The 18405-nt window shown below is 29.4% G+C and overlaps 1 protein-coding gene across 2 annotated transcripts in view; it reads left to right on the top strand.

The window, feature by feature from the left end:
• Positions 1-3092: 3092 nt before the first annotated feature.
• Positions 3093-18405, top strand: part of LOC130896470 (uncharacterized) — a 51855-nt gene continuing 36542 nt past the window's right edge. The window contains exons 1-2 of one of the 2 annotated variants that reach the window (XM_057804619.1): positions 3093-3336; positions 12542-12602. In XM_057804619.1, the coding sequence (XP_057660602.1) occupies positions 12554-12602 (49 nt within the window). In that variant the 5' untranslated portion in view covers positions 3093-3336; positions 12542-12553. Of the gene's footprint in view, positions 3370-12541; positions 12603-18405 lie in introns of both variants that reach the window. The other variant, XM_057804618.1, reaches the window with a different exon arrangement.

Genomic DNA, 18405 nt, shown 5'->3' with positions numbered 1-18405 from the left:
ACTCTATTGTAACATCTTAAACTTATCAATATCTATAGATTGTTAATAAATTATTATTCACTATTAATAAGTTCTTGTTGGGATGTTTTACATTCCATAATTAATATAGAATTATTGCTAGATCACTCTGTATATTTTCTATGAAATCGACACCCTTATTATTCTTATAGAGTATTATAAATCGTCAATAAATTAACAAACTACCCTTGTAGACAATAGTAACAAAATAGGATATACGAATAATCAGTTAATGACAAAATCGATAAGATACCCTCCCATAAAACAAACCTGTATCACAAACTTATTTTTATATCAAAGTTCAGTGGCTGCACGTGAGAAAAAATTTTTTCTGTTGACTATTAACATGCGAATCGACAATTACAAATTATAAAAGTAATTAGAAACAATCAAATCAAATGCAGTAGTTGTTAAATAATTTTTTTTTTCGTGCCAGGATTTGTTTTTAATTTAGAGATTGCAGTGCTGCTAAACTCAATTTTTCTAATATATAATAGTAGGACCACCGGCATGACTATCGACTAAAACAGCAGAAATGAAAGTAGTACCATCCTAATTACTGCTAATGGGGAATCCCACGAGATATAATCTCATCCCAAATTATGTGGAGTATATCCTGTCGAAGATATGCCGGCCGAAATCAACTCGAATAAGACTTACCAAATTCAACTTCAAGACCATTAGTGGAAATATCTGGGACTCGTACTAGATAGTAAATTTCTCTGGAACAAACACGAAAAGTAACAAAAACTCTGATGGTGTGCGGAAACTTCTCAAGGAGGAATCGTCACATTTGGGGCAGTGATTTGGGGTATTAGTACTAGTTTGAATACCAAGAGGATCAATCTGTCGAAGGTACAAAGACTGGTTTGCATATATACAATTGGTGCCATGGAATCATGCTTAACAGCTACACTAGAAGTGATTATAAATCTTCGACTTCTCCACATAGTTTTATCAAACCTGTGACATGCCTTTGGATGATATTTTTGTGGATCAAGAAATGAACAGATCTGAAGCAGCAGTTCATTCTAGAGAAGAACTATCGCAAATAGCAGATCATTATCCTGTCTAATAGACAAGCAATAATTAGAGCTTTAAGCTCCACAGATGACTTAACCTGAAATAAAAGATGAAGACGTGGTAGCTACAACCATCCCAAATTCTGAACTTTTGTGGGATTAACACCTAGATTAAAAACTCTAGGGAAGTAAAGACATTGCAGTATAGGAATATATTGAGATTGCGATTTCTTTCGAAATTTAATATTGTCATACAAAATCACATGCAGATTACGGCGTTGTCAAAATTAATGTTTCTTTATATCTAGCGAAATTGCTTTAATAAATTATTTTGATATTGTGAAGAAATTGAAGAATTTTAAATATTTTATGATGAACTTAATCCTGATTTAAGTACAGCCACTGTTCGAGTCCTAATTTTACACTCTAGTCGTATGTCAGAGCTGCCATTTACAATTTTTTTTGTCCCGTTATGTCGAGAACATCCAATTCGATTATTAATTGTTTTGGTTGTTCAGAAAACAAAACAAATACTGAAATATATGTTTTTTTAAACAACTGCAATTGTCAAACTATAAATTTGATACAAAAATGTATTTTTTTCAACTTAAATTATTGACGTAGGTAACATCAAAAAAAAGTTGATTTTTATATAAACAAACTATTTTTCTTATTGTTGTTATTTCAGTTTGTTCTTTAATAACGTTAAGTTAAAAGTTTAGAAATTTTATATATTTTCTCGATGGTATATCGCTGGTGGAAAGCCTTTCATCGAAAATATTATCTAAACGAAAATGACTTAATTTATTTTTAATTATTTCTTCGATATATCTGTTTTCAGTATATATTCAAGAAGTTTTTTGTATTATTTTTCTAGTTTTTATTATAATTATAAGTGATAAATTGTATTATAAGTATTCATATATCAGCTAGTTGTTGTTAAATTCAATCTCGTAGATGTAAAGGTGTTAAGCATTCAGTTTTGTTCATTTATCTCATCTTTATTTGATTTTTTTTTTGAAAAATAATCCTCATCAAGAGAGCCTTAACAAGGACTAGAAAAAACTCATCCAGCACGACCTACAACTTACCTATAATCTAAGGATTACAGACGATCGCCCATAAAAGATGTATCCTTCTAAAACTTTACTTATAACATTTTTACATTGATACCGAAAGACGTAAAATTAATAATTTAAAATTTTCAATAGAAAATAAATTTCAAAATAACAAAAAGAATATAGAGAATTAGTTAGTTTTATAAAAATAGTTTTAGATCTTTGAGACTTGGAATTCATTTATTATTGAAGTTGTAAAATAAAACTCCTACTAGTAATAATGTCAAATGCTATATTGTGATGCAGTTTGTCAAATAAACAAGAATTTTCACATTTTATTAAAACTTTATATTTCATGATATTGAACACAATAAAATTTGAAATCTCATCTGTTTTTAGAAAGTTTTAGTTTTATAGTTTTTCGATTATAAAGCCGGTAATACACGATGCGTCAAACGTTTGCACGTATCACCTTCCAACATTGGACGAAGGATCGAACCTTACTTAAATTTACATAAAGAAATGAAAACGTGGCAAAAAAGTAATAAATAACATAAAAAAGATATAAATTATTAAAAAAAAAAACTGGACGATACCGTCAATTTTGGTTCTACAAAAAGTATGTATCAGGATTTTCCATGGCCAACGTAGGAAGCAAAGAATTCGTCGAATGACAAACTCATTGCGACCATACGATGCGTATAACGTCGGAAGCATTAAACGCATCGTGTGATACCGACTTAACATCAAATTACTTAATTTTTGATGAACTTTCTAGTTCGAATTAACAAAAAATATATTTGATAACGTAAACTAGCTCGATTTCATAGTAAAATAAACGTATGGAAAGTAGATTATAAAAACGGTTTCCCGGACTACTTCGAGGAAACTATGTGCTCGAAATTAGTCAATGAGAACCATTGGCGGGATCTGAAGCGCATGTATTGTCAAATAGACGAGGAAGGATTGCTGGAAAATCAAGCGTGGGAAAAGGATAACTGTCGGGAAGGCTCCTGAAAGCTGGTACAACTTCAGTAGGCCGCCAGCGACCTTATATCCACGACGAAAAAATCCCGTATATATTTTTTTGTATATTCAGGATGATAAAAAATATGTTTGAAAGCGATTAAGAGTCGAGGGTTGTTGTAGTGAGATATTGAAGTGATTATCGGTGGGTTTTTGTGAGTTTTTGTGGAGAGATTTTCCATTAAATCGGTTCGCGGAATCCAGAGCAACTGGTGGGTGGTTTTAAAATTTATTTTTCTCAAACGGTTAGTATTTATCAACAAATGCCTGAATATTTAGTTGAAATATATTTATTAGTATAGATTTTCTTAAATAATAGGAACATTTGATTTATTGAAAAAAAAAACAAATTTTTAAATTTATCGAAATTGAAATAATCAACTTCGTTTTTCTTTTTATTTTCGAACTAAAAAACTTTAAAAAAAATCAAGACACGTACTTACTTCATATCTCAAGTGTAATATAATATGGCTGATCTAGTATTGAAGGGCATTTCCACAGGTCTCCTATTCAAGACGATGACACTTTTATTGAAATAAAGCATTATTGGAAAATTATTAAGTATATGTGTGAAGAACTGATAGGTTGGGACATTAATTTCCAACTGGAAATGAAGTTCATTTACATATTAATGGAAAATTCGGATTAACATGATTGGCTTTTCGTTTTTTTTGAAATTTGTGCATATTGGTAGATATAGGCGTCATATTAAATGAAATTATAATATACATAATAGTATAAAGCTGCAACAATAAATCCGTAGTTTCTATTCTTTTTTTAATTTCAGCATCTTAAATATTTTAGTCGAAAAGGAATTCCAAACAATGAAAACGGCAAAGAAAACAAGCTTAAATTTCGACATCCTATATATACTGTTGTACGTAGTTTTGGCCGATGAAACTGGGGCATTAAACGACGTGATAGCCTAAAATTTCTTCGATATATCGTGAATCCCTCCGCTCCATCGGCAATTTTAATAAAAAAACCATCTAAGAACCTACTACATTTTCTTTTATGCAACACTGTGCAAATTTTTCATCAGATCATCTGTCGTCTTGTCTTCTGGCATATCGTAAACGAGTTGGGGTTGATTTTGGCCAATAACTGATCTTTTCGGCTCAAGTTAAACCTCCTTTAGTCTTCTACAAACACTCACAGTGATTCCTCGCGTTTCTATGAGCTTTTGTTGGTTTTGAACATCATATCTCTCGGATGTGCAGCTTTTTCTTCTGGAACCGCATCTTCAATTTAAGTTACCAGTTTCTAAATTAATGTTCAGCGTACTGGCCACCAATAGAGTGACCGATTGAGTAATTTCATCACTGGTTATGTCCATTTTCAGGTAGAATTATTGTTAATTGTTAACCAAGGTGTGTGTTGATTGAGGTTTGATCACTAACTGATAGTGGTGGTCAGGTAGATGACCTTTGGTAAGGGCCAGTTACCTCTAATTATCACCATTATAAAAAAGTAATAAGAAGCTGATCTATAACATTTGTTGGATCGTTTTTTGACTTGCGATTGCATGGATGTCGCCTGAGTCGATTTTTTTTCTCATGAGTATAGTTAGGGGAAACTTTCTCAAATGAACCAGTGAATAACTATAAACAGGAATAATTTTTATTTAAAAAGGGTATATTTTAGGGCGGTTCTGTAATAGCTAGTGCCGTCAAAATAATTGCCGCATCAAAATTTAATATCTGTTTGTATAATGTGACTAATGAATTGTTTTTTCACCTAATTCTCGTCATAAAATCTGTTAAATCCAAAATTAATTGCGTTTAATTGATTTCGTATAGTTAGGTTTATTTACTTTACAAATCACAGTGTATGAATATCACTCATTGTATCAAATAAATTGTTATTTTTATTGATTTTGATGTATCATAATCTTTTTTTAGTATGTATCGTAAATCCTAGCGACCACTCGGAATCGGAGACTGACTAGGTTTGGTTTTGAATTTTTGTCGGGTGACAGGTAACTCAATTCCGTGTCGTCTGATCTAGACTAGGTAAAATAAGAAAATACCATTTTTTTCGTTCAATATTAACCTTTTCAAGTTTTTACACATCTTTTACATCCGGAAACATTGTAATCATAATCGTATTACGAGAAATTTTGTTTGTTCAAAATTAAACTTGTTAAGGTTATGCTAAAAGAGATTAACGTTTTAAAAAATTGTTGACAGTGTCAAAGACCCTTTTTTTTTCGTGGATTTTGCTACCTACACCGAAATTAAATAAACTGTAATCCTTGAATTAAAATTTCCCTCAGGTACTTGGATGATAGAGAAAAGGGACTTTATCTGGTTATAAAAAATTCTGTTTAATGTTTTAGCAAAACATAAAGCTAGAATTTTATAAGAATCGCGTTAGAGCAGATGAAAATATTATGAACCACAGTTTTCAAAATGTGTTTATAATTTAGGAAAAATTTAATAAAATACTTAAAGATATTCCTCTTAATATTAAATAGATTGTGACTTATGTACGATGATGTTAAAGTTCATTTTAGTGGTTGAAGAGAGCCTAATCATGTGCAGAATTGAACTCATGTAATTTTTGGTCTTGGAGGATCATTTTTAATATGTAATTTCTAGCACATTGACCGATATCAACGATTTAATGATGCATTTACAAAGAGCCTGGAATATTTCTAATTGGGCTACGGGAAGATTTTACATTCCCAAAATGAAGTTTTTTGATAGAAATTCATAGAATTTTTGTTGTTTTGAATATTCTTTATTTGATTCTTTCGGTATATACTAATTAATGTTTGTTTTGGTGAACATATATAAGCATAGGATGTTATCAATTTAATGTAGTTTATAATTACAATTTAATTGCTACATTCCCTAATGACTAATATGTTGATTATCCCATTAATTAGGTTAATAACCTAATCAAATCTGATTTAATTATCTAAAAGTTAAGAGTATTAAAATTTTCGATACTTTATTGAGTTAAATTGATTTATAATTCAAATGAAATTTTAGATATCTCGCAATCTTAACTGTTAAAATTATAATTCATTTTCATATTAAAAATATTTATTTCTTGGACTACGAACTTTTGTTTAAGAGAAGATTTTAATTCACTTAGTTTTCGGCCTTTTGTGTCTTGAGGAATTACTTTTCAATAACTACAACACAACTAAATATGATGCATTTTTCGACGGATTTGTATTACTGAGAATTTTCTCTAAAATCCAAATGATTGGATTGATCTTTCTCTGTAGATATCGATTGTAAATTTTCTCACTTTCTCAATTAAAACACCATCAATACAGCATTTGCTCTTCGTTTTCGTTAAGGGAATCATCACAAATTATGTTCTAAGAAAAGAAAATATGAGATCCCTATATGACAAAACTATAAAAAAGAAAGAAACTCGGCTTGTTATCAATTATTTGAGATATAGAACTCTTACCTCCAGCTCTATTGATCTCAAACTAAGACGAACTTTAATTATTACGTGAACGTTAGTGATAATATCAGCTCTAAAATATCTCCAAGACTAACAGTGTTTTCTTTAGAGCTTTAGCTAGTGCGAATCATATTCAGCATTCGATTTATATTTTCCCACTCTATTAGAAGAAAAAATTAGAATATTTACTTAGTAATATCCACCTGGTCTGGTAAAAAATTCCATTATATTCAATCCCAGAAAATTATTCAGAATTTGAGTTCTGGAGATTATCAAAGGCATTTTTGTTTGATTAATTTATCTCGTATTTCTTTTTTAATTTATATTGTTAGGTACTTTTCAAAAAACACTACTTTCTATACAAGATCGTGTTTTGAAAATCCTTTAAATCATTATAAATCATCTAATTTCAACCGGTGTAACTATTAATTTTTGTTATAAAGGTTATTTCTCTAAAAAGCATTCGTGAAATTACGGCAAATGTTATGAGTAGTCACGTAATTACCACGAGTACAAACCGTAATTGTTGAGAGTGTTTCAAATACTTGTTTTGTGGAGTGAGTCCGTTATACTTTTAATTAGAAATTCCACTCCTACACCGAGGCATCGAAATAAACCTTCGAATTATTAATATAGTAAAGGAAAAAATGTTAAAATATTAATAGTACATTATTTCATAGTGGATCTCCTTTCTTTTGTCCTTCGGGATTGCTTCCTCCTTTCTAGAACTGTCCAATCTTGATACGTAGAACTCTTTAAATGTATTTTCACCGCACTAAAATCTGTTGATAGTTCTTAAATGTGCGACTCCAATTCATCTTTGTTCACTATAGAAAAACGTTTACTGAACATCATCCTGGACTCCATCATCTTCGCCTTTTTTCCTCTTCCAAGATTTTCGTATTTTTCTAACGTACAAGTCCTTTCTTAACCACCAATCGGTTGAAGTCAACTGAAATGTGGATTATTAGTACCTTAAGGTAATTTTGTTCATTCAAACTTTAATCATGTAACATCTTCATTTCGTTGGATGCTATCATCTTAGTTATTTCGACTTTGGAAGCTACGGCATTGAATAGGTTAGATGGATCCTTGTTGAAGATTTAGACTCTTGTCTGACTCTACATATGCTTGATTCCCACTGGACTAAATGCGAACAGATGCAGTTCGATTTAGGAGGTATAGTTTGGTTAACATCAAGACCATAGCTGTATCAGAAAGTATCCCTTTGGATCATTTCGGAAAAGACTTTCAGGTTATTCCGCTTCATATTCTATTTATACAATCCCAAATTTAGAAAAAACATAAAACTAAGCTTCCCCTTTTCTCCTAGAGTCTTTATTATTACGCTTAATTTTATTTCTACCCTTTTTAATAAATTTCCAGAAGCCCTTTTAAAGGAAAAAGTAACAGTATTTTAATTCAATCGCCTTAAGATTAAGTGTAGCTCGTTCTAGAAGAATTGGGATCAAGTAGAACAGAATTTTTGGTGATGGCCTTTTGGGGTTGCTCTCGACTTATTCACCGAAAGGGAGGGAGTGAATGATGTAAAATTAAAAATGATACAGTTCTATATGCGAGAGAAAAAATTGTACCGGATTCTTTTGAATATTTTTAGTGGAATTCGATTGTTACGAAACGATCGATATAATTAGAAATCTTGTTTGCTTTAATTCAAAATAAGTATAATCAAATATTGACAACAAGATGATCCATTTTTTTTCTATGCGGTTAGAATCAAAAATTACTATAGAAAAATCATGAAATTTTCAAGACTAATTTAGAGACGAAGCTAATAAAATTATTTCGGAAAAATATGAAATGTTTTTATTAATTAGTTTATTATAAAGAATTTGTTGATAGCATTTTGAGGTTTTATTTTTGATAAAAAGGTATTAATTGATTCTATACACAGTTGATTTATGGTTTTAATTATTTTCTATCTCGCGATTATTCACTTTTTCTTTACAGTCTTTCGCTAATTTGGAAACTTCAAAAAAGTATACAGTATTTGGAAGAATATTTTGAAGTAAAATGGTTTGTGTACGTGATGAAAATCGTTAATTATATCTAATGAATTACTAGAAATAAAAGTTTGTTATTACCAAACGTTTATTTTACATTGGAAATTATGTTTTTGAGATTAAATCAAACAAAGGGGCGAATTGTGAACGCAGATTCGTATCGATCATAATCGTACTTGTTTATTTATTCATAATATTCCCGAATGTCGTTTTATAGACACAATCATGGTATGAAAATATACAGTGAACACTCGTAAGTTATTGTTTTTTTAGAAAAATGAAATACATGATTTATTTAGAAAGATATTGAAATATAAGCAAATTTGAGTTAAAAAATATGTAAATTATTAAACACTCAGATTGTAGATATGAAAATAGAGTTTAAAATAGAAATATCGTTGAGAAGAGCTTGGAAATTTGCACTGATAGATCCGCTTCAAGTGAAAGTTTGAAAAATATAAAAATTATTTAACTATTTAAAATCCTCCGCTAAATTTGTTTTTAGAAATCTATTATCTTTTTTTTGGGAAATTGTTTTCCCCCCTAAAAAGTTAAATTGCCGATAAAATTTCACTTTATTACTTAATTGCCAACAAACTTTCGGTTTAACACGAGTATCAAACTAATTAGAGTCTCCGAGATATCGTAAAATAAACGAAGTAATAAATTTCGAAATCTTGAATTGTCCGAAAACGAAATTCGCATACCCGGAGGTCACATATGCTATGAAAATAAAAAATCGATGAAAAAAAAGATTTATGAACATAAGTGAGTTTTGAAAACCATATTAAAGTTGAAATTTCAAGCATATTCCAGCGAGAAAATATAAAGCTATTTCGAGAGCTGAACACGATTCAATGTTTTTTTTGTTGGACGACAGATGGCTCTATAGAACGAGCAAAGAAGAACTTTCATTAAAGAGAAATGAAATCCAATTAATTTTCTTATATAACGTAGTTAACGATTATTAAAAATGTTATAGGTAATTATGAAGTTATCATTACAAACTATTTTTATAATTAATTTATTTTTTGCTTTCATTTAAAGTGCATGTAATGGGTCTTTTACAATAAAAACTGAAGCACGTTATAAAACTAGTTTAAAGTCGCTTTTGAGAAAGTTTCGCTTCAAATAGCATAGAGATTGAGGTTATGTTTTATTTGCAATAGAAAATTTAATGCACCAAAAAGACTAAGTAGCTAATTTCTAATTTCACTTGTATATATGTAACAGAATATTTAGACTTAATTTCGAGTATTTAAAATTTTGTGCAGTCCCGAATTATATGATTTCACCCCTTAATCCTTAACAATGTTATTTCGACCTTAAACACAAACTATGTCTATGTTTTTAGGGGATTCTAACAGGTACTTCGTTCTCCATGCTTTTTATTATGCTTTATTATGCTTTATTTTATCGTATCCCTTTTAACTTCGTTGTTTTTTCCATATTTTCAATCCAAATCATAGAAATATCGACAATCTATAAGACGCAAGACTGTTGTTGTTTATCTATGTTCTTGATTGTTTGCTATTGGACAAACTTATACAGTAGGATTTAGATCTATTGTCCTTTATCCTAAATAATACTTTAGACTGTTTCTATATAAGTCAATAAGAAATAATAAAAAGTATCGTTCGAAATATAATCACCTTGTATTTTTTGAAGATTATTCACGTATCTTATAACTCAAATTAATAATTTAGTCAGTGAACTGAATTCAATTTCGTTTATTGAAAATTTGTAGTGCGATTGATATCGCGTCATATTTCTCTTTCAAGCGATTTTCTCGTTTTCGTCTGTCAATATCACTCGCAACTTTCTTTATTTTGAATGGAACTCGTAGAATTATGAATGTGTCATCAATTTACATAATTTTGTGTATATGGAGGTCACCCTGCTGAGTAAAATGTAATAGACGTACCGAATAATTCAATAAAAAGATAACTGCAAATTGCGTTTCAATTAAATTACAGTTCAACTAATTATTTATTTCTCTACTATAATTAGTGATTATAATAACATTCAATATGCGTTTTTTATTAGAACTCATACCAAAATAGAGGTAGTATCGAGAGATCAATTAATATTCAACGTTAATATACATTATCTCTGTTTATAGATACTTGAAAAATTGATTTGACAATTAATTCAAAATCATGCAGAAATGTATTGTTTTTAAAAGAATTTTTTTAAAAAACAAAGTCATATTCAATTATGAATATTTGTTTTTATTTGTCTTGAAACTTTAGTGGCAACCCTCGTATTATCGATTCATGATAAAGACATTCCAGTTTTTCAATTGCCGATTCGTACATTTTGTGTTAATGTTCGTATCATAAAAATATAGTGAACATTCTAAAATATTTGCAGAAACTATTCTTTCGTAAACTCTGTACTATAGATCCTGATGGAATATTTACGAAAAAAGAGTTGAAAAATGTTAAAACGGGAATGGAAATCGTACCAGAAGTATACATTAAATTACTGCACATAAATATAATTTATTATTTGATTAAAATAAAAAATTTCCATACTTGTAGTTTCGTATTGAATTTCTATTATAAAGAAAACTAAATTAAACCAAACAGATACTCACCATTTTCTTTTTTGACATTTTTATAACTTCGAACTCGACTGCATTTATTAATGTTTTAATTCAGCCACTTATTTTTTTATATTTATCGTTTCCAGTTTTTTCGCTCAACATTCTCTACATTTCCAGACTTCCTGCGGGCATTTGGGATTTCCGTTGACGTTTTCGTGGGCGTGCCACCAATAATATTGGGACGTGTAATTTCTCTCCAGCTCTCCAACCATTCATTGTGTATGTGTGTGCAGCTTTGAAAATTGGAATTTCGTAATTCCGAATTCCTTTTGAAATATCACTAGAATTTTATTTGATGCAATCTCGTCGCTGTTTCAAATCGTTATGTTTCATTATTTTTTTTTTTCAAAGTTAACCTCTCTTTTGAGACTCGTAATTGATAAAGAACGTAAGTTCTTATGTGTGTAAATAATTTATCGAATTTGAAATTGGTTTTGTGTGAATGATTTTCCGCACTAACTGAATCCTTCAAAAAACTACTTAATGACTAAACTCCGATCTTAGAGTTTTAATTTTTGGTAAAAACGACGATTAAATCGTTTGAGTTTTTGAGGTTACTGTTTAATTTATTTAGGGGATGAAAATTTAAAGGAGTTTCTTGACATTTTTATGGGCTACAAATATGAAGCTTCTAATTTATAACTATTTTCGGTGAAATAAAAGTTTTATCCAAGTGACGTAAATAATCCCAAGCTTTATGTAAGAGGAGATTAAAAATTTTAACTTCAGCTACGTGAATTTATACGGGGTCGCTCGAGTGTATGGGAACAAACATCTGGTGAAAATATTAATCGCGTTATAAATTGATGACGTGGGAAAATTTCCTTTGGGCTTGTTTACTGGAATATACTTCTTATTTCTATAAAAACAAAGGTAATTTCCATCCTCTGGGACTTTTTTGTACCATTATACTATTGGGGTCAATATTCTGATTCACCGATTTAAAAATGTCGCGCAAAGTTGAACATTTAAGAAAGTTTATGATATAAATAATATATTTATCGTTAAGAATGAACACTGTTCGTGGATTATTTTTGGTAAATACCACCCGTCCGACTAACTGGATCTATTTACTAATTGACCCAGTGTGGCATTGCGAATACGACGTAAAGTCCGACTTTACCCTAGTCCTATGAGATTTGTGGATGCACAGCGGAATTGTCGTTGTTTGTAATTACTTTTTGACCCTCCCTCGAACCTAATTCCGCCATTGATGTAAGCACCTGAGTTCTTCAAACTGAATTATATATAAAACTTTACCGTAGAAATAAATTAGTAATGTCTTAGTATATTTATAGCAATTTTCATTTACTAGAATACGTGTGAAAAATTGCATTTTTTTATATACTTTCTTTTTAGTTTCAGTTGAAAATGAAAACATCGATTTGGAGCTTCGTAGTGTTGTATTTACAAATGGAAGGTAAGGGGACAATTTATTTCGAAAATACGATATTATCAACGCCCTATTTTTGAATTAAAGTAAGCTCAAATTTTTGCAATGGACACATGAAAAAGAAACAGGAAAAAATTCCCAAAAGGACAAAGCTTTCCACTAAAAAGTATTTATTATTTCCAAATTTGAACTCACGTAGTGTAGATTATAATTTTCTTTTCTAGTCGCTTCAACTGTTTTCATTGCTTGCCAAATATTTGTTTTAATCTTCAAATTCTTCATTTTTTCCAATCTTTGATTTTAAAGAATGAATCAAAGTCAAAATAACATTTTTTTAATAATTTACTTCCACTAATTAATTCTTTTCACTACGACTATTTATATAGAACTAACTAACAACCCATTTATATACCCAAATAAAATTCAATAAAGTTCTAGAATAAAAAAGATCGAAATAAATAAATAAATAGACTTTCCTAGATATCATTTAGAAGAAATACTGTGAATAAATCGCTCGCAACAACAAAAATATACAAATAAACATCAAACGAAAAGCACTGCGCGAATTTTTAAAATTCCATATTAGCTGGACAGGGTCGGTTTCGGGAAGCATTTTACTGCCCGTTCAAATTGATGCCATTTTTTTTAACATAACGTTCGAATTAGAATATTTATTTTTCGTGTTTAAACCATTAAAGTATAATTTTTTGTTGTTTTACATAAACAAATGTGTAATGAATAAAATGCGAAGTAAGCTAGTTAATACTTTATGAGAGATTTTGATCAATTATTTCTCTCAGCATGCATATTTCATCCGAGCACTTTCAGTTTTAACCTTAATGTACACCCTCTCAGTAGGATATTCCCCTATTTAATCTTTTAACTACCGAAAAGAGGATAAAAAAACACCAAGAAAAAAAATTTTAACGCCAAATGTCAAGTAATATTAACAGTTATCCCTCTTCATTCGATAAGTTGGAAGGATTAGTTAAAAATAATTGTAGGTTTAGTTAGTTCACGTGTGTTTCTTGAATTTAATTCTCACCTGTTCAATTTAGGCGTTTATTTTTTTTTATATTCTTTGTGTTTTATGGTAACTATCGATAGGACCTTTATTATATTCCAGATACCATTGCCTCCATTAAAAAATCATTATTTTGCTAAATATAAATTAATGATCAGGCATACAAAGAAAGGGTCATTTAGCTGGTATTTAAAATTCATAACTGGTTTTTTATTACGATGGTTTCCAAATTCTTAAGTCTATCAATGAACTTTTTTTTACTTTTATTCACGAAAAGTATACTTCACAAAATCAAATATACGAATTAGGGTAAATAATTTTAATTTATTTTCCAAAATTCAGAATAATTGCCTTTGAAATGCTCTTAAGTCTTTATGTTTGTGAAACTAAAATTTCAATATTTTGACGCTCGAAAGGGCACAAAAAGTTTTATAAAAGAAGAAGAAATGTAAATTGAACATAAAAACTGTACATAACATAATAAAAGTTAGTAGGACGATGGAGAGATTTGTTTCAACCATATATAAACGTTAAAAGTATAGTTAAAATTAATTTCCAAAAAAAGTAAATTTGTTTAAACCTCAATAATGGTGTAAATCGTATAATTTTGATTTGTTGTTGTTAAATTTTTAACTTATTCGGACTAATTTTATCACAGTATGAATCAAAAAAATAATTTTTGATGAATTATTTTTTTCCATAAAAATAAAAAAAGTTTTCAAGTACACCACTGACGATATTGGGAGGGTAGATCTTTTATTTCGAACCCGATATGCCTCCGATGACAAATGGACTTTTGCTATAAGAACATTGCGAAATTTTTCTACCCGGAAAGCGTTTATCGTTTTTTTTAAGGTTAAAATTTATGCTTCATTTGTTTTAACTCCCCGCCATATTTTCCTCTTTTGGGCACTCTCCTTTATTATTTATATGTGAGGTTATCGACCGAGTCGATTAATTGAAAATACTGATCATATAATTCAAAATTACCGTCGCTCAAAAAATCACAAAATGTAACTGTAGGAGGTGATTGCTCTTTGGAAATTAAAATGGAACTTTCCTATAAGAAAATTGCCTTATTCCTTGTAACTCAATAAACAGAAATCACAAGGATCTAGCTCTGGAGATTGAAGATTTGTTTTGTCTTATATTGAGTACGATGTCCTCAATCTCTGGGTAAAAAAGCTCTTTTGAAGATGAATAACTGATGATTTCATACAAGCGATAATCTTCTGAATATATTTAAAAACACTCTGTATACTGGAAAATAAAATCTTGAAGGTGAGTTTGTGAATAACGGGTTAATTTTTTATAAGAGTTTCCCGCGCCCTAGTTTTTTTATTCGAATTCGATTCAATAATTGCTATTGACATTGATGTTGTTTTGAACACGGAGGCGTCTAGGCAGATATCGATTTCAAACTGTGGGTTTTCATTCATTTATTTATTTAAATTGAAATAATTTAGAATTTATCTCGTTATTAATTGTGATTTTCTATTAAGAAACCTATGAATTAGTCCGCATAATCTTATATTCTAGATAATATGTTATTTTGTTTGCAGTATAGTGTACGTTAAAAATATGTACTCAAATAACAAATTAACTTGATTTCGTTGTAGTATATTTGTTCGGTGTTTGTTTCACACGATCGAGTATATGAAAGCTTCGGGTAGACAAATCATTAATCATGTTATACGACGCTTCGTGTAACAGTGTGTTGAAAGCGTCGGTTTCGTTCTTTAGCCGGAATTCCACTTTATTAACAAAAATTTACAAATGAAATGTTACCTGTTTCGTACAAACGACATAACTTCATCAATATATTATGTGTTGATGTCATTTGTCAACATTTTACATACATTCGATAGATAGATTTGTTTTTATAGAAGAAAATTACTTCGGTTGTTGGATAAATATGTAAAGAAAAGAATTTTGTTTGTTAAACATTATTTTTTCATAGAAAACCAATACTGGTAAACGCTGTTTTTATTACACGAACTTTATAATCATTTTTATTTGTTTTTGGTATGCCAAAAGATCATGTAAGTGAATGTTATTTTTATTTGATTCGAAAAAAATGCCAAACATAATGTCCAGTACTCAAATTTCGTCTAAATCAAGCAGAAAGTCAGGATTTTGTTTCTGGTCTGGAAAAAAACAAGCTTAGCTTTTGGGGTCTAGATTAAACGATTGGAATTCACTTTCACTTGATAAGAAAATTTTCTAAAGCAGATGATACATTCCTGTAGTGATAAATTTATAGTATAGTGAATATAATTCAAGTCTCTGGAGATTGTTCATTTCATTCTCAAAAACTAGCTTGAAAGCAGTGCTGCTAAACAACGGAAATGAATATCCTTCAGTACAGGTTACCCACGGTTCTGAAATGAAAGATATTTACGAGAACATTAAATTCCTTTTTGAAAAAATTGAATGCAGGCTGTTTCATTCACGAATGAAGTCACTACACAAAGAAAGTATGGTCCAAGCGAAACTTTTGTAGAAACCAGTGGGTTCTTATATCTGAAAGAGAAATTTCTCAAAATCAGCGGGGCAAAAATTGAAGTTGGAATATTAATTGGTTCACATCATTGATACAAACTTTGAAAGAAGCTGATTGATCTGAAAAATAAGAAGATGTTACAGAGAAACTTTGTGTCAATTTTTTTCCATGGAATATTTAAGAAATATAATATATATTTCGAAAACCTTGATTCAATTTGAATCTGACCCGTCAAAAAAAAATAATAATTAATTTTTTGTGATACTAGCAACAACCCATTCCTGAGTTTAAGGCAAATATTAAAGTTAAAGGGTTAATTTTCGAGAATGACGAGATAATTTACGTTAGTATAGACCTTCGCCCTTTCACTTACCTTATTTATTGCGTGGATTATAGTGAAGGTATGTCGCGTTTACAAGAGAGAGAAATTCTGAACTCCCATCAACAAACTAATTTCAACAGCTATTTTATGGGTATAATCTTGATTATATTTTAAATACCGTAAAGTTTTTTTAGAAGATATAATTATTTTAGTTTGTAAATTAACTTCACGAAAATTAAATTAATTAATCAATTTAAAAACGTCGATGAGTGTGGAAATATATAAAATATATACCTAAATACAACAATTGTATTTAGGTTATGTTATAAACTATTTTTTATTCAATTAAGGATAAAATAAAAGCTCAGGTTCATGTTCAGGTTCATTCCATATTTTTAATTTAAATTAAATATAGAAGTAGAATGGAAATAGTTTTTTCTCTTAAAAGCTCTCTTCAAGCTTTGATATAATTCAAAATAAAAGCTCGATATTTTAAATTGGATTTGGATTGTTTTAAAAAGTTGGTAATTAACGTTTTTGACATGCCGTGTATTCTTTTCGGAATGGCGTCGTTAAAATCCTCTGGAAAATTATACGCAATCCGAACGCAGGAAAAATTTCTGCCAAATGATAGGCAATTACCCTTTGAAAAATTGAAATTTTCCGGAAAGAGTTTTAATGATTACAAAACGAGCCGTTTAAAATCTCTTCTTAATGAGCCGAATAATTGGATACTTTGAACGATTGTTAATGTTTTAAAATATACAAAATATTCTTAGCTACAGAATATTTGAAATAATAATTTAAGTAATTCATATTTTCTCTTCTAATGTTGTATAATAACTGATAATTAAAAAACCCAATAACGTAAAAACCTCTTAATGAAATAATCTTAACAATTAATATAGGTAATGAATAATAACACATGGGATACTTTTTAACTCGTAAAAAAGTTAGGGGGAATATCAGAAAATGTTTTTATATTCGTTAAATTTTTCTACTACAATTTGCACTACTCCAAAATACAACAGAGTATAAAGCAGAATTCGACAATTAGTATTTTTTTCCACTCACAATTCGATATCTTGAAAACTATCAACAGCAACAAAGTTTTTTTTTTAATTAGAATTAACCCAAAGCTATTTTGTTTGTTTAGCTTGTATTTCTTCATCTAAATTATGGAGACAACCGTACAGGTGAAACAACTTGACTAGTTTTAGGAAATATTAGATTATCCCGAAGCAGAACTTCGAAGGAAAGTTCGTTTTTTCCAGAAGGAAAAAGAATCGTCCATCAGATCCAATTTGCGAGTGATTTTCTCTAGTTTTGGAAAGCAGTTTTATTTTGTTGGAAAATTATATTAAATGAATTTTTAACTTTAGAAACTTCGCTGAAAATCCTTTATATTGTTACTTAGATAAGCCTCGTGGTAATTTGTTTTAGAAAAAATTTATTTTCATAGAGAGAAATGTTAATAGTCGATAAAAAATTTATTTTAACATTGAACTGTGTGTAAAGAGACTTGAGTACTGAATATACTGTTACAGAAGACTAATATTTCCAGTGAAAATTAACATGAGCATTAGTTACTTTCGTGGAAAACCCACGGGTGTGTACAGTTTCCCAAATATTTTCTTTCTAGTTGAAACTGAAATAAGTTTGTACTTCAGTCGTTCGACAAACAGATACCAGAGAAAGCAAGTAACGTAAAACGTGTTTTTTCCTTCTCGTCTTCTTTTTTATATGCCTGTTTATTTTTTACGATAGGGATTTCTAAAGTTGGTTCAGTCAACAATAGGATTAGCTTACTTTTACATTTTCTCTTTGTACTATTGTCGGGTTGTCGGGTTTAGAATTTAAAATTTTTTCCGCTGCGCATTATGAACAAATTTTCATTTAAAATATATATATAAAAAAAAAAGATTTTAAACGTCCTTTATTAAGTGGAATTTTAGAATTTTATACATCTATTTCAAGTAAG

The sequence above is a fragment of the Diorhabda carinulata genome, chromosome 7, assembly GCF_026250575.1.
Source record: "Diorhabda carinulata isolate Delta chromosome 7, icDioCari1.1, whole genome shotgun sequence".
NCBI classification, from domain to species: Eukaryota; Metazoa; Arthropoda; class Insecta; order Coleoptera; family Chrysomelidae; genus Diorhabda; species Diorhabda carinulata.
Note: the sequence above shows the minus strand (reverse complement) of the source record. Positions and strands in the feature narration are given on the sequence as shown.